Source organism: Macrobrachium rosenbergii, chromosome 42 (assembly GCF_040412425.1).
Source record: "Macrobrachium rosenbergii isolate ZJJX-2024 chromosome 42, ASM4041242v1, whole genome shotgun sequence".
NCBI lineage: Eukaryota > Metazoa > Arthropoda > Malacostraca > Decapoda > Palaemonidae > Macrobrachium > Macrobrachium rosenbergii.
In genome coordinates, this window is record NC_089782.1 from 617,563 (window position 1) to 642,816 (window position 25,254).

Here is a 25,254-nt window from a genome sequence, read left to right on the forward strand (position 1 = left end):
ATGTGCTATTGTCCTTGGCATCACCAGATGGAGGACTCTGCAAAAGTACAAAGGCAAAATTGAGCCATATCCTAGAGAGGAAGACAGTTACCTCACTAGAAAAAGCTACGGGAACTGTGCTCATTGTTGATGGCATGGCATTCCTCCACACATTGAAACAAATGCCAGCAACCTTCATAGATTTGGGCGAGAAGATTATGATGCTCCTTCTCAGACAAGCAGATGGCTTTGGTCCTGTATCTAGGGTGGACTTTGTTTGTGATCAGTATCGAGCTGTATCAATCAAAAGTCTGGAGAGAAGCCGCCGTTCCATCACTGGAGTTTTGCAGGTAAAGGTAAACAAGCCAACTCAGAAGTGCCCCAAGCAGTGGGAAAAATTCTTGGCTGATGACCTCAACAAACAGGAACTTATTAGGTTCCTCCACAGAGAATGGAAATCACCTAACTATTTCAAAGTTCTAAATGGGAAGGAGGTGTACTTGACAGTCGAGAGAGAATGTCACAGGCTCACCTCCAAACAAGATCGCATTCAAGATGAGATGGTGTTTAGTCTGTGTTCTGCTCAAGAAGAGGCAGGTGGTCAACTACTGCTCCATGCTTATCATGCAGCAGAAAATGGACATCAGGGCATTTTCATCAGGAGTTCGGACACAGATGTAGAAGTCCTTGCTTTTTATTATCAGGACAGAATTCCAGCACGCCTTTATTTAGTTACCGGAATGGAGCGGAAGCAGAGAATTGTGGACATTAAAAGCTTAGCTTCGGAGTGGGCCAGTGACATTTGCAAATCTCTGATTGGACTCCATGCCTTTACTGGTAATACTGGCAGTGGATTTTACTTTGATGATCGATGACTGGTCTTTTCCAAAGCAGTGAATGCTAAATGTAACTTTGATGTTATTACAAGTTTGAAATCATTTTATCCCAGATTGTTCTTTGCACAACATGTGTTTACCCATAAATATTAGATAGTAGTAACAGAAAATATTCCATCGTATGTTTTACAATAGTGCAATAATTTAGGTCTTTGCTATACTTATATTTTAGCTACACTGAATACACAATTTTGATTGAATCTACTTATTAGCCTATATTTTTCTCAGGTACTGAGAGTACTAGTGCTTTCTGTGGCAAGGGAAAGGCGGTAGCTCTGGCTTTGATAGAAAAAGATCAAGACTCTAGAAAACCTTTACAAATGCTGGAGATTCTTTTGAAGAGAGTCCAGAACTCTTCAGTCAGTGTGAACAATTCACTGTGAAGCTCTATGGCATTGACCATGTGGAGAGCGTCAATGAAGCTCGGTATTTTCTCTTTTGTGTAAAGAGTCACCAGTCAGATCAACTTCCACCATCTCAGAATGCCCTGAAGCAACACATAAAACGAGCCAACTAGCAAGCACCATTATGGAAACGAGCTCTCAAACCTGAACCTGGTGAACCAAGTCCAAGTGGTCATGGCTGGACTGTGACTAATGATTCTTTATCCATTTACTGGACAGACAAAGGACCAGCTCAAAAAGTACTGATGGAATATACCGCTGTGGTTGGGTAAAACACCCTGCATGACTAAATGTTGCAGTTGCAGGGGCTTGAACCTGCCCTGTACTGATGCATGCCAATGCACCAGGGAATGTGCAAACAGGGTTGTACATTCTTGTGAAACAAATGCAGATATTGAGAGTGATGAGGAGGGCACTGAGGAATAGTGCACCATTAAAATGATATATGTCATACTTTAATGGTGCTTTGCTACAGTTCGCACATGGCAACGTGTTTATGACATATTGTGCCAAATGAGTACCACTTTTAACAGTGAAAAATTCATATTGATAGTTTACATGTATCACTGTCTGTGAAGAGAAGGTACTTCTCAGTTTGCCATATACAATAAATTATATTTTTTTATATTGGTACATCAAATTTTTTTCCTGATTATGATCAAGAAAATTACCAAGTGTTCTATTTCAAGCCAGAAAAACTGTATCTAACATGTTAGTTTATTAATTAATCCTTTTACACTATATATCTCTTTTCTTTCACTAGCTATAAATGTGAAACAAGTGTGAAACCTAATTAACTTCTGGAAAAAATCATTACTAGAAATGTTTTCAGCAAGGAATAAATAAATTTATTTCATATATACAATAGTTTTCATTACTTAGTTTGGAGAACCTGTTCAAAACCAGATATACTGTTTCTTAATTGCTGTGTAAAAACGCCTGTAGGGAAGATGTAAAAATCATGAAATTAGACATGTTTCAGGGTAACTGTTGACCTGGAAACAGGTAGAAATGAACAGCACTTATTTTCCTACATACTGGTACCAAGAAAGTGAGGTAAATGGGGAGGGGGGCAATGAACTCATAATTTTGGGGTCTCAGGTGATAGACTATTATGAAAGTAGGTGAAATAATGTCAGTTACTGGTAACCTAAAAATTTGTTGAATTTTCAGGTCTATGTTGAATCACTGTGGGAAGGAGTAGATTTTTCAACTACCTTGTCTCGGGCCAGATTTGATGGCTTAGTTTCAGCAACTCTGAGTGATTTTTTGATACCAGCTAAAGAAGCAGTGCAGAGGAGTGGCTACACTGTAGATCAAATACACAAGGTAAATAGACTTACCATTCAAAGGTGTGTTAGAAAATGATGTGTCCATGCAATAGACAAATCTCATATTTCACATATACCTTTTCTTATGATGATGAACACCATTCACACTAAGTTAGTTACTTTAGGGGCATGCTGATGGCATAAGGCCCCATTATAATAGAAATTGAGCTATTGGCCAAAGGGATTTCTTTCAGATTTGTATTTCACACTTCAAGTAAGTAGACCTAAAAGTTCAAGCTGTTTTAAGTTCATGTAATTTACGTATGAAAATATTTTATGTATACTTTTATGATTGTTTAAAATAAACAAGCTGCACATAAGTTCTTTTTATGTATTATTGATATAAAATTTAATAAATATGCATATATATATATATATATATATATATATATATATATATATATATATATATATATATATATATATATATATATATATATATATATATATATATATATATATGTATATTATATATACAGACCATCACTAATCCAGTAATCAGTAGTCGGAACAATCAGTAATCCGGCACAAATTTCGGCTAGAGTAATTAAAAATGTTTCCACACTAATTTTCAAAATTCCCGGGTCGCTGCGCTAACTCACTAGCCGGCTGCTTCGATTTCGTGACGCAGTGTGCTGCATCAACAAACTGATAGCCTAGCTTACATTATACTAACTCTATTCACATATTAACAGTATTATACAAACATCAATATAACGAATGTGCATCTTTTTCATGGATCTTTTAAAAAGTTATGCTTTACTACATTGTTTCCAATTGCGGATATTCTCATATATTGCTTTTGTATTATAAATTGCGATCAATGTTTTGTTTTGGGAATCGATATTGTGGTGTTTATTTTGCCGCATTTAACTAAGTTCAAAGCGCTTTTCTTGCTTCTAGTTAGCATAAATGAATATGGATACTTTATTTATTTGGGACAATGATATTTTTCGATATACGAAGTGTTTTTAAGTCGAAATATAACTTAAATACGTCTCATTGTGAAATTAATTTAGCTATTTTTTCGTTAATATATGACGTTCGCGGGAATCGCAGCTGGCTGTTTTGGTCGCATGTTTGTTTTGTATAAAAAAATCAAGATGCCGTTCGCTACTTTCTCTTGATTTCATCATAATACGAGCGTTACGTATTTATCTTTTATCGGCGTGAAAACAGTAGTAATTTGTATTCTTTCATGCCCAGTAGTTTTGATTAAATTACATTCTCTCCAGTTTTATTTACGGTCGAGTTTCATCGATGTTGCCGATGCACGATAATTTATAGTCATTAGCAGCTTGAATATTGTTTTCTCAGCTTCAGCTACAACTTGCAGCTTAAAGTTACTGTAGCAGTATATTTCCCTGCCGATCTTTTCTCCAAAGCGAATAAGGGTATAGTGTAAAAAATACATCAGTCCTATTGTACAGTACTTAACGTCATTCGTAACATAACTACAGTAATTGTGTATTATCGTACGATGGTTGAAATACAAGCAAAACAGTTGTTTTCCGATACAATTATTAGCAAAACAACAGTTTCCCATTCAGTTGTTTATGGCTCTACGCATTTACGCAAGAGTATAACGTTACTAACATACTTTTATCATTCTCTTTTACTTTTTTAACTAGCAGATGGAATAAAGAGATGGAGGAAAAGAAGTTGGTCTCTCTCGCTGCCTGCGCCTGCGCGAAATCTAAAAATATTTCCTAAATATTTTCGTATCGGTATTAATTGCTAACCCCATCGTAAACTCGAAATATTGTAAGTCGAATTATCGTAACTCGAGCACTACCTGTATTTGATAATTGTCTTTTCTTAATTAACCAACTTGTACTGATTTATGGGATATTTTAATTCTAGGATAAGGTGCTTAGCTACTGTTTTTCATGTATTCTAGCCTAATAAATGGCTAATCCAGGTTGACTATCACTAATCCGGCATCATTGGGACCTGGAGGGTGCTGGATTAGCCATTTTGCCGGATTAGCCATTTATTAGGCTAGAATACACGAAACCCAGTAGCTAAGCACCTCATCCTAGAATTAAAATATCCCATAAATCAGTACAAGTTGGTTGATAAAGAAAAGACAATTATCAAATACAGGTAGTGCTCGAGTTATGATAATTCGACTTACGATATTTCGAGTTTATGATGGGGTTAGCAATCAATACGAATACGAAAATATTTAGGAAATATTTTTAGATTTCACGCAGGCGCAGGCAGCGAGAGAGACCAACTTAAAATAGACCAACTTTTCCTCCATCTCTTTATTCCATCTGCTAGTTAAAAAAGTAAAGGAGAATGACAAAAGTATTGTTAGTAACGTTAGTACTCATGCGTAAATGCATACAGCCATAAACAACCGAACGGGAAACTTTTGTTTTGATGATAATCGTATCGGATAACAACTGTTTTGCTTGTATTTCAACCATCGTACGGTAAAACACAATTACTGTAGTTATGTTACAAATGACGTTAAGTACTCTACAATAGGACTGATGTATTTTTTGCACTATACCCTTATTCGTTTTGGAGAAAAGATCGGCAGGGAAATATACTGCTACAGTAACTTTAAGCTGCAAGTTGTAACTGAAGCTGAGAAAACAATGTTCAAGCTGCTAATGACTATAAATTATCGTGCATCGGCAACATGGATGAAACTCGACCTTAAATAAAACTGGAGAGAACGTATTTTAATCAAAACTACTAGGCATGAAAGAAAACAAATTACTACTGTTTTCACGCAGATAAAAGATAAATACGTAACGCTCCTATTATGATGAAATCAAGAGAAAATAGCTAAATTAATTTCACAATGAGACATATTTAAGTTATATTTCGACTTAATAACATTTCATATAGCGAAAAATATCATTGTCCCAAATAAATAAAGTATCCATATTCATTTACACTAACTAGAAGCAAGAAAAGTGCTTTGAACCTAGCTAAATGCGGTGAAATAAAAACCACGATATCGATTCCCAAAACAAAACATTGATCGTAATTTATAATACAAAAGCAATATGAGATATATATATATAAATAAATGCAATTGGAAACAATGTAGTAAAGCATAACCTTTCAAAAGAGCCATGAAAAACATGCACATTTGTTATGTTGATGTTTGTATAATACTGTTAATATGTGAATAGAGTTCAGTATAATGTAGGCTAGGCTACCAGTTTGTTGATGCAGCACACTGCGCCACCAAATCGGCGGGCGGCTTGGAGTTAGCGCAGCTCTTTGTCGGGAAATTTGAAAATTAGTGTGAAACATTAGAAATTACTCTAGCCAAATTTGTGCCAGATTACTGATTGTTCCGGACTGCTGATTGCCGGATTAGTGATGGTCAACTTTATATATATATATAAAATATATATATATATATATATATAATATATATATATATATATATATATATATATAATATATATATATATATATATATATATATATATATATATTATATATATATATATATATATATATATATATATATGTGTATATATATATATATATATATATATATATATATATATATATATATATATATATATATATATATATATATATATATATATATATATATATATATATATATATATATATATATATATATATATATATATATATATATATATATATATATATATATATATATATATATATATATATATATATAAGAAGGCCCATAAAACACTATTTAAACGTTGAAACCATATATTTCAAACTTTTGAAATTCTGGAAACTGTTCACTGGTAGAATATGGACAGGTGGAAAGTTACAATGGTATATATACAAAAACATAAAAAGTGTGGCCTTGGGCCTCCGATGGTATGGAGGTGGCGTTTCTTAAGAAGGAGGAGAATGACCAAATTCCCTAGTGGTTTTGGCCTCATTGGCTCCCGTTTGGTGATGGATCTGGCGGTCGCGTTTCTTGGGTCATCTGAAGAAGATAACCCAAGAAACGCAATGCCAGATCCATCGCCAAACGGAGTTAATGAGGTCAAAAACCACTGGGAATTTGGTCATTCTCCTCCTTTTAAGAAACGCCACCTCCATAACATCGGAGGCCTAGAACCACACCTTTATGTTTTTGTATATATACCATTGTAACTTTCCACCTGTTTGGTATTCTACCAGTGAACAGGGCACAGAAGCAAGTGCTTTTCCCAATATATGGTTTCAACATTTAAATAGTGTTTTATGGGCCTTCTTATATTCATATTACACTGTAGTATTACAGGAAAAGACATTTATATATATATATATATATATATATATATATATATATATATATATATATATATATATAATATATAATATATATAATATATATATAAATATATGTAAATATATATATATATATATAATATTTATATATATATATATATATATATATATATATATATATATATATATATATATAATATATATATAAATATAAATATATGTAAATATATATATATATATATATATATATATATATATATATATATATATATATTTATATATATATATATTATATATATATATATATTATATATATATATATATATAAATATATATATATATATATATAAATATATATATATATATATATATATATATATATATATATATATATATATATATATATATATATATATTATATATATATACACATACATACATACATCGTGATCTTACGACAGCATTCAAAAATATTAATAACAAATCTGGTTCTGACATACACCGAAAATTCCGAAGTTATGACACCTGCCCAGATGGCATTAGGCTGCGCACTAGTTTTTGCTATTATCTCTCTCTCTCTCTCTCTCTCTCTCTCTCTCTCTCTCTCTCTCTCTCTCTCTCTCTCTCTCTCTCTCTCTCTCTCCCCAGTGATTTTTTCATAGAGCAATATTCACTAATTACTATATTTTCATTTTATTCTTGTGACTAAATACATATTTTATAATAGAAAAATGAGTTACTAATTTTCATATGTTAATATTTATTAATGTAAACACAGCAAAATATCAATAAGATGTTAAAGTAAAATCCCTCAATATTGATCTATTATCATGGTAACATGTACCCTATAGAAAAAAACTGTCCCAACATTTGTATTTGTTTTACTGGTGTAAACACTCATCTCTCTCTCTCTCTCTCTCTCTCTCTCTCTCTCTCTCTGTTAAAGTAAAATCCCTCAATATTGATCTATTATCATGGTAACATGTACCCTATAGAAAAAAACTGTCCCAACATTTGTATTTGTTTTACTGGTGTAAACACTCATCTCTCTCTCTCTCTCTCTCTCTCTCTCTCTCTCTCTCTCTCTCTCTCTCTCTCTCTCATGATGACTTGCTATAGGCTGGAAGGGTCGGAAGTAGCCAATCATACAGCATGTAGCTCGGATGCCTTGTGTACATACTGTCACTAGTGTATGAGTTGTAGTTTTGTTCTCTCTCTCTCTCACTGAGATAAGAGAGAGAGAGATTTTTTATGCATATGTAAAATATATGTTTATTGGTTTTATATAGTTTTATAGATAAATGTGACATTACTTTGTCATTATTTTTTCATATTTTCCATGCTATAATTACAACTTTTGCATTTCAATAACTAGGTCATTTATGTGGGTATACAATACCCATATGATTTACATGATCTTAAACTTATCATTATTTCTTATAATGTACGGTACTGGTGTTTGAACTACAGTGCTCCCCCACTTTTCCAGGGATAGGTTCCAGAACCCACTGCAAAAATGCTAAATCCCTTCTAAAAATGCTTATAACTGCCAAACACCATGTACCCCTTAAACTAAAATGCTTACAACTCTCTATTTTAAACGTTCACTGCCTAATTTAATAGTCCAAACAAAAATATACCTTAAATTGCCTTACTAAATTTAATGTTGGTTCAAACAAAAATACACCCCAAACCATCATCCCAAAACACCCCAAGTCATCTTAGATTACCCATTTACAACTGTTACTCTTAAGTATATATGCCCCTAAAACACGTATAACAATGATTTATTCATTTTAAAATGTTAAATATTAATGTAAACACAGCAGAATATCTATAAAATTTTTAATACAAATTAAATAAATATTTAATGCAAATGAAATCAATATGTTTTACAGAACATTTAACAACTAATCAAGTTACCCTGTATACATAAGCACACCTGTTTTCTTTTATAGTATTGAAGGCGTTCCGTTTTCCTTTTACATTAGTAAAAACAATAAAATTATCACTAATTCGGTTTTTTTCGTAGAGCAGCACTGTTTATTCATTCACTAGTTACTATATTTTTGTGAATTGGTAATAGTTCCAGCAGAAAAGTGAAAGATATGTTCCACAAAAATCCACAACAAAATGAAGCACAGAAAAGTGAACCTTGAAAAAGCAGGGTAGCACTCTATTAAAATAGGCAGTTAGAAGCGTTTTAGCTCAAGATATACTACAGGGAATGGTAAAATGATTTACTGATTTTTAAATACTAATATTGGTGTAGACAAAACAAAATATAAATTCATTAAGGAAAATATAGTAAATTAGGTAAGATTTTAGCACAATTCATTGCTTATCCCAATCTTTTAATGTTACGAAGTCTCCCACTTAGGGAAGAGGATGTAGGCCTGTCTGCCAATCCTCTTTACATGTTGACCATGTGAAGGGTAGCACCTGGCTAACACACACACACACACACACACACACACACACACACACACACACACACACACACACACACACACACTCTCTCTCTCTCTCTCTCTCTCTCTCTCTCTCTCTCTCTCTCTCTCTCTCTCTAATAATTCATGAATAATCTCACTCTATTGATATTTAACATAAGGACAACCCCTCATCTCTCTCTCTCTCTCTCTCTCTCTCTTTAATGAAATATGAATTACTGTATTGTTAACATAAAGATATGAAACTAAAACTCCAATAAGTTCACGAAGCCATCATGGAATGAGCGCATGCATGCATTTGTACATGTTACAATTTGCTTTGACATAGGCACCATGATGACATGCTACTGGCAGGGTACAAGCTTTGCTAGTTGATGATTCGCTTGTAGCTCTGATGCTTTGTGAGGGAGGTTACCTTCTTTTTTTATGATTGATTTTAGTTTAATGCTTACTGATATAATGTAATATTTTTATAACCTAGTTTTGTGAACTAATCTTTATTACCATTGTGTACACTCGGCAAGGAAAGTGAGGATACAGTTTTTTTTTAAATCTTCGGACATATATTGCTCGATAATGCAATATCTGGCAACTTTAGAAAGGGGAGGAGCATCAGTCTAATCGTGTTTGTTTTTTGCTTGACCTCCTATAACTTTCAATCATATTCTGTGGTTCTGAAATCATTGATACTTAAATGCAGTAGTAAGCTTTACAGTATTGGTTCAAGTTGTAATTTGCAGCAACAGTTCTGAGGAAAATAAACATTTTTTGACATAACCTGCCAAGTAACCTTACACAAATGAATTTATGACACCATAATGAACGGAATGCTTGCATAATCGGAAACGCGATCCTCCGTAATGAAATCAAGAGTTAAATTTGATCAATGTCCAACGAAAAACATGTGGGAACAATAAAGGAACGAATGCAATGTTATGATGAGAGAGAGAGAGAGAGAGAGAGTTGCTGTTGTGTAAGCCTAGGCCTATATGTAGAGCTACTCATTTCATTATTTTTTTCTTTTAGAGATTGAGTGATACCATATTTGTAAAGTATGTGTTAGCAATGGAGAGAGAGAGAGAGAGTTGCTGTTGTGTAAGCCTAGGCCTATAAGTAGAGCTAATCATTTCATTATTTTTTTCTTGTAGAGATTGAGCTATACTATATTTGTATAGCATGTTTTAGCAATGGGGAGAGAGAGAGAGAGAGAGAGAAACTATGGCAACGTCAAGAAACTTCCAGTTACTTGTGTTTTCCCGCCGAAGCTCCCGCGCTGCCCCTCACATCATAGAGAACGCTCTTGCGGATTTAAATAGATTTGGTCAACCTACCCTAGGTGTCACAACATTTACTGCCATTAATTCTAGCTGACTTTTAACACCGTGAAATACAAACACGAATGTGTAAAAATTAAGGAAATTATCATTACCTCGTATGATGATGCAATAATGAGCCTGTTCATAATGGAAAACGAGTAAATATTGCCGTTCTGATGAACAGTACTGCACCGAGATATCCACACACTATCTTTTAGATCTCTATGAACGAAGACATCTGAGAAATTCTGATCACTTCGGACATGCATGGTGTTTTTAAGTATCTGAACGTTTTTGTTTTGCAGATTTAACATATATGATATAATTTACATTGTATTTTCATATTCTAGAGTAAATTTACTGAGATTATGTGTTTTCTGTAAAAAAAAATTTTAATTTGATGAATGAAATCTAATGAAAACTGTATCCTCACTTTTCTTGCCGAGTGTACAAACTTTCACTAATGTATTAAATATTTTTAATATGCACATGTATTTCTCTCTCTCTCTCTCTCTCTCTCTCAGGGGTAACTTGATTAGTTTTCAGACGTAGCTGTAAGCCATATATTTTGAAGGGTAATGTTGTAAGATGACTTTGAGATATTAAAGTGTTTTAGGATGTTAGTTGAAGTATATTTGGTGTTTGAACTATTATTTAAACTTATCTCAAGTGGTTGTGGTCCCTAACCCCTGCAAATACTGGGGGTCAGCTGTATCATATATCTTTGGGGCCTTGATCCCTGGTCCAGGCGTGTCGAATTTTGGGTAATGGCAATCCGAATAATTGAGGGATTACTGTATTTACAGATGTTCCATTTTGTAATCTCCTCAGTAACACCACCTTTTCAAGCATAGAAAAAGAATTATGCTTATGCTTCTTACCTCTAGCACCATCATATCTACCTCCCTGCTCTCCTGGATATTTATCCTGAATGGATAAATATGCAGCTACAAGCTTACAATCCTTTATCTGAAATTATGTAAACTGAAACTTTTTTTTGTGGAGGGTAGAGTGTCATCATAAGCAATAGGATTGATGAATTGTATTGCTGTTTATAGTCCCACTTAATGCAAAAATTCATGTTAGTCCCACTTAGTGTGAAAATTCATGTATCATGTAACTTTTGGAACCTAAATTAATCTGCACATTTGTTTGTGCTTGAGAGAGAGAAAGAGAGGAGAGAGAGAAACCATTGGCGCTAGTTAGGAGGTTGTTAAACCAACAGATATCCATTTACAAAAGTCAAACAGTACAGTTGTATTGAGAATACTTTTCTTGTATTATTGTCACATTATCATATTACGATTTTTGAACATAGTGATCATGCGTCATTTGCATTCTGGTGATGTTTGCATTGTTAAAGCCATTAGCTGATTGAGTTTTACTGACATCATCACTGCCATTAGTTGCCAAATGAAACTTAACCCTTACAGCAGGGGCTAAATATATACTTAGCACGCCCCTAGACTGGGCAAAAATTTAAGGATGGCTAATTTAAACAATAAACTCATCAATGGAAAGAGGAGTGTATGCATATGCACATGGTATAAGGAAAAAAATTGTAAAAAAATTTCTGCATCCTCCAGGGGAAGTTGAAAGTGAATATTTCCAACCCTGTGTGGGGCCTCTTCCAAATAACATTCGTAAAAAAGGGATTTTGACAAAGGAAAAATCTATTTCTGAGGAAGGCCCCGTGTCAGCCAGTGAAATCCCATTGTAGCACGAATTTCTAGGTAATAAATGCTAGATATACCAGAGAAAAAAGAGCTTTCAGGAAAGCTGGGGTTACTACCCCCAGATCGAGCGTCTTCTCCAAGGAAGACGTCGGTATAACGAAGGGTGAGTGAAGGATCACTACCACGGAGTCTTACTCAAAGATATCTCCTGTTAAAACCCCAGAAGAGAGCGGTGAGCCGTTACAGCCCCCACACACAAACACCCGCCAGCTCGGCGACACCAGCGCCACCTACCTCATTCCAGGCTAGCACTAACCCCAGACTTGGCATGTGCAAGTAGGGGGGGAAGCAACAGGTGAGTCAGGGAGGGTCACCGGGTGACATGGGGCCTTCCTCAGAAATAGATTTTTCCTTTGTCAAAATCCCTTTTCTGAGTTCCAGCCCCGTGTCAGCCGGTGAAATAATGATAGAGAATCATGCCAAGGCTGCAAACTACGAGGAAACAAGGTAATCTGAAGAAAAAACATAAGTTACGAAAATGGTTTTAATCAGGGTATCTCTTCACATGTGAAATAGAATACTAAACCTAAAGTACAGTAAAAAACTTAACATTACGAAAAATGTGAGCAAGTCCACAGTGTGAAAGGGGAAAAAACCAAAAATACTTAAGACTACAAGGGTATAATGACAATTGAAAATTACTTAGACTAAAGGGTATACACAACCTTATAGCTACACACGTACACTTAAGAGACAATATAACATGGGGAACAATTACATACAATGTATATATATATATATATATATGGGGGTACATGGAGCAAAATAAAAACTGCCCAGTACCCCACAAGAAAAAACACAATCATAACATGTCAAATCACAGTTTCCACTCAACAGAGACAAAATAATATCAATATGAGGAGCAAGGCAGTGAGGCATGATCAACCAGGAGGACAAGCAGAGAAGTAAATGAGGCAGGCGGGGGGGGAAGGTGAGGATAAGGAAGATGACTAATTAAGGTGGGGAGATGACACTTCCCACAGCTATTGTAGAAAATTTCAGGGCTTGAGTGTTTTTAAATAGTGGCGTTTAAACACTAGAGGTGATTTCCAACCCGTGTATTTAGAGAGTTCTGAGAAGTCCATATTATGAAAGTAATTAATGGAAGTAGCAACTGCTCGAATATCATGAACCTTAGGAACTGAATCTGGGTTGGCTTGTTTAATAAAATACAAAATTTGTTGTCTTATAGCATTTATTGAAAGAGTACCACCTTTCTCCCTGATAAAAAGAGGACCCGACTTACTCTGTGGAGTTCTTAAAAGGTAAGATTTAAGGGTATAAACTGGACATAAAGACTGGTCTTGTGGAAGGGGCACCACCTTCCAAGGGGACCACCTGTTTTGTGGGTCTTCATTTTTGGCTAAAAATCTAGGGTCAGGGGAAAGGAGGACCTCTCCAGACGGGAGGAAGTTCACAAAATCATCACCTCTAGTGAGAGCCGACAGCTCTGAGATTCTGGCACCTGAAGCCAAGCTAATCAGGAATAAAGTCTTCCTTAACAGATCCTGATAAGAGCATTGAAAGTTATCAATCTCTGATGCTAACTTAAGAACATCATTGAGGAACCACGTAACAGACTGTGGGCGTGATACTGGTCTCAGACGAGCGCATGCTCTGGGGATAGATGAAAAATAGGAATCTGTAAGGTCAATTTTAAAACCATATAAGAAATACCTTCTTCAGGGCTGACTTGGCTGTGGTAATAGTGGCCGGGCAAGGCCTTTCTCAAACAATGATCTAAAGAAGGAAACTGCTAAATTAGTCTGTCATGATTTGGGCTTCAGATGCTTTTAGGAAGGAGGCCAATTTTTGACTGCTGAGTCATACTGTCTAAGAGTAGAATCTCTTTTATCTGATTCTAAAAACAGAGTGTTGACAGGGTCAATGTTTGCTCCTTTTTGGGCTGCAACTTTATAAAGTCCATAAAACTAGGGCATTCTGAATTCTTGAGGAAGCTGACACAGTCTTGGTTTGTACTGTCTGGGTCAGTTTGGGCTTGGGAATCCGAAGACTCCATAACCCCAGTTCCTGAAGAAGAGGGAACCAATTGCTCTTCGGCCAATAGGGGCTACCAGGGCTGGTTGACCTTTGAATGTCCTGAGTTTGTGTAATACTTTCAGCAGTAAGTTTATTGGAGGAAACAGATAAATCTTCTCCCAATTGTTCCAATCTACTGTCATTGCGTCCGTGGCATACGCCTGAGGGTCCAGGTTGGGGCCACATAACAGGGGAGCTTGAAGTTGCTCTCCGTCGCGAACAGATCCACTTGGAGACCCGGAACCTGGCGGCAAATCCAATTGAAGATTCCCGTCCAGGGACCACTCCGTCTCCAACGGAGTAGCCCTGGACAGGGAATCTGCCACCACGTTCCGCACCCCGCTAGGTGGGTGGCTGACAGATGCCAGCTGTGCTTGTTCGCCAGGGAGAAAATAGCAACCATTACCTGGTTTACTCGACCTGATTTGGAGCCGCCCCTGTTGATGCAATGAACTACCACTGCGCTGTCAATACCAGCCTGATATGAATCCGGTTGGGGGGCGGATTTTCTTTAGAGTTAGAAAAACCGCCATAGCTTCCAGGGTGTTTATATGGAACTGCTGAAACATTGTGGACCACGTTCCTTGTACTTTTGTTTTGGTGAATATCCCCCCCAGCCGCTTAGGGAAGCGTCTGTGTGAACAACTAGTGCCGGAGGAAATTGAAGCGGAACTGTCTTGGACAGGCCACTGACTGTGGACCAAGGCCACAGTCTTGTCTTTAAGATTCGAGGAATGGAGGAGACCTTGTCTCTGAGCTTGACATTGGCTCGACTCCGCCACACTCTGTTTATGTCTTTTAGTTTTGCTTTTAAGAGCAGGTCCGTCACTGAGGCAAATTGAAGAGACCCAAGGACCCTTTCTTGGGACCGGCAGGATGCTGATTGGTTTTTGAGAAATTTTCTGGTAAGAGATGCTATCTCCTTTCCTCTTGGGAGGCGGGAGGGATAACGTGTGAGAGGACAGATCCCACTGGAGACCCAGCCACTGAAACCGGGACTCCGGAGTCAGGCGGGACTTCTCTCTGTTCAGCTGAAAACCCTAACGACTCCAGGAAACTTGATGACCATGGACGTAGCCTTCTGACACTCTAGAACTGTTGGTGCCCAAATTATCCAATCGTCCAAATATGCTGCTAGGGATATCCCTCGGGACCGGAGTTGTTGAACTACCGTGTCCGCCAGCTTTGTAAATATCCTGGGCGCAATGTTTAGACCGAAGGGCATGACCCTGAAGGAGTAGGCTTGATTCCCGAGTCTGAAACCGAGGAACTGGAGAGAAGTTCCGCGCAACCGGGACGTGATAATAAGCGCGTCTGAAAGATCGATAGAGGTGGTGACGGCTCCACGCGGAAGTAGAGTCCGTACCTGAGCTACCGTAAGCATGCGAAAATTTGTCGCATTTTATGTAGAGATTTAGACGCGACAGATCCAGGATCACTCTTTGCTGATCGGAGTCTTTTTGGGAACAGTTAATAACCTGCCTTGAAACTTTAGGTGCCTTACTTTCTTTATTGCTTGTTTGTTGAGCAATTCTGCCACATAATCCTGCAGGATTGATGAGGGTGGCTGGTAAAACCTGGTCAGAGGAGGAGGGTCCTTGATCCAGCTCCATCCTAGACCCTTGGACACAATGCTGTGTGCCCAAGGGCTGAAGGTCCATTGGTCCCTGAACCAAAACAGGCGACCACCTACCTGTGTTCTCTCAGTGGGAGGGAGCGGGTTTGTTCCCTCTACCACGTCCAGGTCTTCCCTCTTGGGGTGGTGTTTGACTTTCCTCTGTGAGGGCCCTGCCTCTTCCCCCCCTTGCACTCCTATTAAGGCCGTGAAAGAATCCACGGCCCTCATAGGTTGGGTTGTATGCTGGCAAAGCAACATACGAGGGTGCAGCTGGTTGGGCTGGTTGAACCAGCACATATTGTTGAGGATGAGCCTTTGAGGTGGAGGGCTGTGCCACTGCCGAGACCGGGACGGCTTGGACTACTGTCTGATGATGGGGCCTCTTATGCCTCCTGAATCGTTTGCCTCCTCTCGTCTGGGGGCCGCCAGATTCTGGGGTCTTACGCTTGTAGGCAGAAATGCCCCAGCGAGAGCGCAGACTCTGGTTGGCCCTTGTAGCCTCGGCCATAACATTGTAACCTCTTCTTCCGGGAAGAGGTTAGGTCCCCAGATCGAGCTCTTCACGAGCTTGTTAGGCTCGTGACGGATGGTGGCATCAGCGAAAATGAAATTTCCTGCATTCCAGTCTGGCCATGATAAATTCAAATAGGTCAGACTGAAATCCTGCCAGCAGGGACTTTAGCCAAGACCTGAAAGAAAGGCTCGTCTGAGCAGGAGGAGGCGGCAGTGGCTTCCGTGAGGCAGACGGAGTTCAAGGATCGGGCTAACTTAGTCCGGGCATCAAACTCCGCCTTTCAAAGAGCTTCCGGTAGCTTGGGGAGCTGCTCACTAAACTGAGAGGAAGCACAAAAGGGTCCAGCTTCCCAACCGTGAATGTGGACGGGGCGCGTCCAGTCCAGAACTCATTACTTCCTGGGAATACCAGGGATGTGGGGTCTGTTTCCCTTAACTGTGGTAAGGGATTGCCCTCAAAGCACGCTCGGGCCGTAGCCAGAGCGACTTTGTTTAAACAGGAGTGGGAAGCTGTCTCCCAGGGTGAACATAGTAAAACTTGCCCTTGAAAGGAGTCAACTTCGTGTTGTCTGCCTGCCACTCCGTCAGAGTGCGCAGGAGAGCCCGACTGAGCCTGGTCCCTAGGGACGATCACTGTCTCCTAGGAACCTTGTCTGACCGTAATCCAGGCTTCCTCCGTCAGCCTAACGAAGCCTGGGTAAGGGGGCAAGAGATCGGGGGAAGAACTCCAGTTCTTCCAACCGTCTCGTGCCAAGACCTTCAACCGTTAAGTTGCCATCATGTTGGATGGCCCGGAGGGCGAAACGCCAAGGGTTTCCGACATCAAAGGGAGGGAGATCCGCTGTGTCAGGGATGACATACTGGGGTTCGGCTGGGGTGGGTTTAGCCATTCCCGCCAGTATGTTGTCATGACTGGCCAACTTCTCTGATATCTTGGTAAATCTTGAGATCGACCTCCTCCGAGAATCGTTCAAAAAGCTGGTTAGCAAAAGGCCTCTGCGTCAAAGGCAGGCTGGCGAGGAGGGCTTGGTTTTGCAGCCCTCTTACTCGCGCCTTTGCTGGAGGAACCAGACTTGCTCCCGGAGGCTACAGGTGCTGAGACCTTAGCCTTCGACGGGGGGGAAGGGCAATGCCTTCTTGGAAGACGAGGACTTGAAAGCCCTTCGCCTTCCATGAAGTCTTCAACTTCAACTTGGGGATAGCTGATGGAGCTCTATCACCCAATGAGGAAGACTTCACAAAACCTGAAAAGGAAGACACAGATGAAGCTGGGGAGTCAAATAAAGGGGGCCCGCCCCAACAACCTCACTTACCTCACCACTTACCACCTGGTCCTGTTCTGTGTTCATTGGTTCCAGGTCCAAGATCCAAAGCGGCAACGTCCTCCGAAACCTCAGCATAGAGGATGTCCGCTTGGGGTGGCTGGGTCTCATCCCGGATCTGCTGGATGATGGGGTGGCAAGTTCTTCTGGCACTGCGGCCGCCACCCGTGCGCCGGGGGTAGAGCAGGTCCCTCAACCTGGCGTCGAGGACGTAGGGCTTCCCCGACGGAACGTTCCTTCCAAACCCAGCCACCCAGGCCCGGAGGGGATTCCAAGGCAAGACTTCTTGGAGGACTTTCGTCCGCCTGTAAGAAAACCAACAATTAGCTAAGGAACGAAAAACAGTTCCGAAACCTCATAAACAATAATTCAATATGAGGAGCAAAAGCAAGGAAGAAAACTGTCACTTACCGACTCATCCTGGACAGTTGTGCAGAGAGCAAAGCAAACCTCACAACCATCAGGGTGCCAGACAACCAGGTCATCCAGCCGGACCGCACAACCAGCGTGGGTCCGACACACTACGTGACCATACGGGTTGTTGCAAGGAGAAGCTGCACACCCGCTCCTCACAGCGAACAGTCTGTAAGTGTAAAAGTACATGAACCTACCACTCTAAGCAATCTAAAGCTGGCAAGGCCGGGAAATTTCAACTACAACCGAATACTCCGGTGGAGAAGAAATCCCTATCAAAAACTGGGCCAATAAGCTCTAAATTACACAGAGTGGAAGGTAAATACTTCCAGACCCGGAATACTCCGGGAATGAAGGAGGATGAGACAACAGGAACTCACCATAAAGGGCTGCCAGTAAAAACAACGGCGGAACCCTGGTATAGAACCGGACTCACGATATATATAAATAATAAAGGGACGGAGAGAAGCCCACTCCGTTAGATAAATTACACTTATCTAAAAATGTAATAAACAATAACAATAAACAAGTGATGGTAAAACTCAAACCACTCCGGAGACGGAGGGATCCACCCCCTCTATATATATAAATCCTTCCTCCCTTACTTCCCCGCCAGTGAAACAAGGTGGGCAAATGCTCAAAGGTGATATATAACATAAGGTGAAGCAAGTATAAACAACCCAGCCAAGAAACCCGGCGGGAGAAAGAAAGTGTGGGATAGTGACTTCGAACACGTTCGAGTAAACAAACCACCAACACCCAACACAGCGATGCTTGGGACTGTATGGGAGGGAGCGAATCCTCTCTACCAACAGGAGGTCCCTGAACTCGGAGAAAATGCCATCTAGCGTCACCCGCACGAGTAGAGCAAGGCTGGGAGGGGGAGGTGGTGGGGTAGGGAGAGAGGTAGGCTACCAGGAAGGAAAAACAGGAGACAAGGGAAAATGATTCACCCGCTCAACTGCACACACACCTCCCAAGACCATGAAAACTTGGGAGGGTGGCCTACTACTAAGGAGGGATGCGACCAACCCTCAATGCCCAACTCCTGACCTAGGCGAAGCCTAATAAAATACCCTAACCTAGTATAGGCTAGGAAAAGGAAGGAGTGCGGGAAGGGAGGAGGAAGGCAAACAGGGAGAGAAATTTTGTGCCGAGAACCAACCGGGATCGAGAATGGCAGGCAAGAAGGGGTGACTAGCCTAGAGGAAACACACCCAAAGAACTCTATTCCCCCGAAATGAAGGAAGAGAACTAAGGGGCTCACTCTGCCACCCCAACAAAAACGACCCCGGAGGAAACAGCAACAAAACTCCCTCAACCTGATGGATCTCCACACCTAGGGCAAGAGGAATGAAGCAATACAACCTATACTCCCAAAATAAACCATCACACACAAAAACATAGAATAAATAAAAATGTGCTCAATTAGAGTGCGTAGCCTACCTCGGGGAAGCGGTTAGATCTGAGGCTGCCGCCACCACCGGAGGTAAACAATGAATAAAATAAAAAACAATAGAAATACCATCGCCAAGAAAAAATATATAATATAGCCTAATGTAGACTAAGTAATAAACAAAAACCCAGCCCAACCTGGGGGACCTGGACGGGCATCACCTCCCAAATGGGCCAGTAGGCCCTAACAAATATGTAAAACTCGAAAAAAACACAAACCAAGGAGGGGAGAACCAAGGGGCAAAAATCAATAACGACAAGGAGACAACCCCAACAGAAAAGAACAGATGGGGTCTCGCATGATCAATGGCTGGCAGAGGGCCTTGCGTGGCGTCATAACAAGATCTCAATATTTGTGAAAAACGAGACCAATTACAGCCAAAATATCAGAACAAAACCCCACAATAAGATGGTACTTAACTTGGAGATGGTAAAGCTGCTCGATGACATGATTAATGGTGAAAAATCCAAAATAAAAGGAAGAAGCACACAAAAAGAGAAAAGGTAGCAAACACGTGCTAGAAAATGGAATGAGGTAGGTGGCGCTGGTGTCGCCGAGCTGGCGGGTGTTTGTGTGTGGGGCTGTAACGGCTCACCGCTCTCTTCTGGGGTTTTTGACAGGGAGATATCTTTCGAGTAAGACTCCGTGGTAGTGATCCTTCACTCACCCTTCTTATACCGACGTCTTCCTTGGAGAAGACGCTCGATCTGGGGGTAGTAACCCCAGCTTTCCTGAAAGCTCTTTTTTCTCTGGTATATCTAGCATTTTATACCTAGAAATTCGTGCTACAATGGAATTTCACCGGCTGACACGGGGCTGGAACTCAGAAATATGCTAATTTTACCAAGATATGTGGTTTTTCTAATATTTTTTTTTGTTTTGCAATTGAATTTTTCCAACCCTGTGTGGGCCTCTTTTCCAGATGACATTCGTAAAAATATGCTAATTTTACCAAGGTATAAGTGTTTTTTTTTCTAATATTTTTTATTTTATTTTGTAAAATTATAATTAAAGCTCACACAATATCCTAACAGATAACTAAAATCAGTAACAAACTCTGTGTATATTTATTGTAAAATATTTATGAAACATCTTTGGATGGGAATTTTGGACATCATATCCGTACAACATCTCAAGGCAGACTGAACTCTCTCTCCTGTGCTGACTAGCTATTATAATTGCTGTAAAAGTTGCCATGAGTCATTTATGGCCCATGGAAGTGGTCTGAGCACTTTTCCCTCAAAAATTTGTCATAATGTATGGTGCGAAATCTTGAGTATGTAAGGCATCAAAATGACGCAAGTCAAAAAACGCCAGAAAACGTGTTTAAAGTTTTTTTTTTTTTTTTACCGTAGAAACTTCAATTTTTAACTTGGGGACAATTTTTTTTAATACCAAATTGAAGCTTGAAGTACCCTCTCTTTACAACTGTCATAAAAATATCAACAAACAGGATAATTTTATTAACAGCTAGTGAATATTTACAATTAATTAGTTTTATGCTGTTTACTGGTGTTTTATTTTTATTAAATATTTTCTATAAAGCTCAATCTATATAATTGTAACCACTTACAAATTACTTATTATTATGAAAACAAAAAATGAAAGTGTATGTCATTAAAATATTCCTCCAAATATGTATCTAATAATTAAGAAGTGTAATTAAAAATTAACTTTTGAATAACGAATTTTAAATTGCAATTAGATGAATACTTGGCAACATTTTTTAATGAATAGACACTTTAAAGTTGTTTAATAATAATAATAAGTAAATTCTAATTGTTAACAATGATATAGAATGAGTCCAGATAATTATATTAATTAAATAATTATAGAAACTGAAATTGCCAAAAAATTTTAACGTTCATTATTCACTAATAATTATCAATGATTATGAAGTATGACTTTATTTATTATGACAGTCACAAAGAGAGTACAGTACTTCTATCTTCAATTTTATTAAAAAAAAATTTTTCTCTAAATAGAAAAATATAGAGTAAACCCCGATTTATGTTCTCTCATGGTTTTCTTGAAGACTGCATTCAGGTTTCTCTGTGGAACATATCCAGCCATCATTCATGTAAAATTTGCCCATTCGTGGTATTTTTCTCTGAGAAATATTCACTAATTACTGTATTTTCATATAATTTTCATGAATAAATGCACTTTTGTGATAAAACTATTAAAAAGTAAGGTATATGCATTTTTACAGGGTTTTTCTGTGTTTAAACTATCAAAAAGGGCAGTTCTAAGTGTTTTTAGAGGGTTTTAAGTTTCAGAATTTTAGCTATTTATGGGGGTGTGGGATGCATCCCCTGCGAATACGGGCCATTCACTGTAGTCTACAGTTAAAAAAAAATTAAACATGTTTTTTGGCGTATGTAAGTTTCTTCCAGTTTTCTTTATTATAGATTGCTTATTTTTAGTTAAATTACTATTTATAATGATTAGTGTGATTGGTAAGGATTTTAATTTATTATAAAAATAAGAGGAAGAATGTTATTCATAATAAGTTAAAAACAAACTCCACAACTCACACCTCCCACTAAGTAGTGGTGCAGTGGCTGCCTCCCACTAAAGCAACCCAAGACACAGCCACGTCATGCTGCGTTGGAATTTTACCTATGTGTTCGAGGCAGAAATGACTAGGGTTAGATTTGGCAAATGTACAAACGTGGACCAGGACATGAAAATATAGGAATTGAGTGATGTTTTTATGCAATAAGACAATTTTGATGTTCTCCTTATTGACGCCTCATATGTATGTTACGCGGAATCTACCCCAAAGCTGTAAGTAAACATATATGTATGAACTGATTTATATAGAAATTCATGTTTGAGACGTAACAGAAAATCTGCTAGTTGTTTGTATGCCTTTGTGATCAGAGAGTAATGAACAAATACTGCTGATCAGTCGAACGCTGTACGATTGTTGGGGTTTGGCGTGGGCAAGTCAAGTGAGTACCATACATTGAAGACCCTTATTGGTTCCTTTCGATTATAAGAGACCAATCAGCTGAGGTCTATGACCTAAGCAAGTTCAGTTTGAAAAGTTAAAGGTCAGTAAGGGTTTAGTGGTCGACGGCTTGGGCCGCATCTTAGACAGTGAGCGGTTCATGTCACCTCAGAGTACCTTCCATCTATAATTGCATAATTAAGTAGCGTAATATTATAGCAACAGGTCCCTGTGTAACTATTAAGGAAAATACACATATTAATTGTGTCTTATGCATTTCATTTGTACTGGTAGAACCTATTCAAGAATCAGGTCATGTATGTTACCCATCCACAAGGGGTTAATTCGGAAATAAATTGTTTCGTAAATGATCAAATCTGGGTTTAAAAATGTAACTTTATAAACGCAGTAAATTAAATGAAGTAAAGGTGTGAGTTCTCCAGTTTCGGATATGGCTTTTGCCTCTTTCAAATCATTTTATTGTCTGCACATTTTTCGTATCTTCAGCCACAGCCTTAAATTTAGTGGTATACTTTCTTAAAACTTTCTTCGTTGTATGAAGGGTGAATAAAAGTTTGTTTTGTTTATATTTATAGAAGTCACCATTCAAAATTAGCAAATTTTTAACAAGTCAACAACTGTAACGCAACCCTTAATAAACGTGTTAGTTACAATGGCTAACACCGGCAAAGAGCTGTTTCTCAATTCGGGTGTTTGTATAAGTACTTGCTGTTGTTTATGCCTGGTTTTTACACTCGGTAGTAAGTGGTTGTTAACTATAAGAAATATTAATGAATTCTTAGACAAACCATGAGCTTGGTAAGCCTGGTTGAAAGTATGAAGATTTGCATTCAACCCAATGAACTTTTGCTTCTAGGCCTACTTAGATATAATATGCATTAACATGGTATCTACTGAAACTGAGACAGGCATAGAAAGCCTAGCCTAGTGTAATCTATCAAAAATAAATACACATTAAGGGGGGCTGCTGACACCATAAGGCCCATTATAAAGTAAGTGCTTGGCTCTGCCTTTGACTGAAGGGAGTTGCTTCAAATTTTTACCACTTATTATACAATGAATGCTGAAAAAATACAAGTGGGGAAATAAAGAAATTTGACCTCTGAGTTCATAAATGTTGCAGTTGAAACAAACTTGGTAATTTTTCAAAATTACGCAAAAAAAAAAAAGTTGCACTCAAAAATAAATATACCCACTTGTAATTATAGATATATAAATTTTAGTTATACTACAAGCTGTAAAAATTTCACAGAATTTTGTTCAGTCTTCTTGGAGAGCCTAAGCATTTATTTTTGAAATGGGATATTTTTATCGTGACTCAAGATGGAATCACGATAGTGCATTTATAAAGACCAGTAAGCAGTCATTTATCTTTTATTTTGTAAGGGAAATATTATGAACATTATGCAATGTGAGATGCGTAGAAAATTATATAAGTTGTATTGAATTCTTTGTAATAATATAATATTTCTTTGTTTCAAGTGTTTTTTGAAGAGTAAAATACACTCATTGGTTGTTTGACTCTAAGCAATCTTTAACGAGTTGTTAAGGATTGTCGTTAGGGAATGCGGGTCGCGCATGCGTGGACGTCAGTCAGCTCTGACTGATTTGAGTTAGAATCGAACAGTACCGGCTCAGTTGTTTAACAGTGAGGGTCATTGTTACCCTACGGTATCTCGTAATGTAGGGGAAAGGGAATTAACACAGCTTCGGGAGGAGTTCTTACCATCATGTGCTACAGCTAAGTTTACGATTTTATAAGTGTTTTGTTGAGGTGATAATATTGAAGGGCATGCATGCACTATAGATATTGTTACTGGCAGGCATTTGTAAAATGAATAGGATTATTCTTTGGATTGCCGGATAGGAAACTTTACAATAAATATTTTAAGGTTAGTAATAAATATAAATAATCTATTTCTGGTCAAACAATGATTTTATACGATCACAGGATATGGTAAATTAAATTGTATACATGAACACAACGCAAATTCTCGATTTATTGAATGAAAGGAACAGAAAAGAATCCTTGAAATCTGTTAATGAACCTGGTAATATGCGAACCAAATCAGGGTAAATTTAGGTTTTCATATTGATTGAATATTCTATATGTTTACTATTTTGGATTCTTTTGAGTAAATATATAAATGGTGCCGTGACCAGGATTATTGCGGGTGATGATTGATAATTGGTAACTGATTGATAACGCATATTTTTAACTTTGATATTGGTGTTTATAGGTGAATGTTTATAGATGTTTTTACCTATATTGAGTTTCATGAGAAAGTGTTCGTTTCAAATTTGGGTTTGTTATGACTAGGTTAATTATTGGCAATTCAGGAAAACGTTGACACCGTATATTTTTTTTTTTGCCGTGAAACATATGAGGAAAATTAGTGAGTAAGAGATTATCATTCCCTTTAGTAGTTTGCACTCTATTTGATAGTTAATTGTATTTAAAATTTTGATAATATGTAATGATAATCTGTTATAATTGAGTGATTAATGAACTTATTCTGAAAAATTTCATTTTGAGATTTCGTTTGTAATTTATCGATCGTAGCAG

At 38.0% G+C, this 25,254-nt stretch overlaps 1 protein-coding gene across 4 annotated transcripts in view; it reads left to right on the top strand.

Moving 5' to 3' along the window:
• Positions 1-25,254, top strand: part of LOC136827873 (heat shock 70 kDa protein 14-like) — a 609,863-nt gene that overhangs the window by 441,843 nt on the left and 142,766 nt on the right. For 2 of the 4 annotated variants that reach the window (XM_067085330.1, XM_067085329.1), the window contains exon 7: positions 2,453-2,608. The exons of the other annotated variants lie outside the window; for them this stretch is intronic. In XM_067085330.1, the coding sequence (XP_066941431.1) occupies positions 2,453-2,608 (156 nt within the window). The remainder of the gene's footprint in view (positions 1-2,452; positions 2,609-25,254) is intronic. 4 annotated transcript variants of the gene reach the window in all.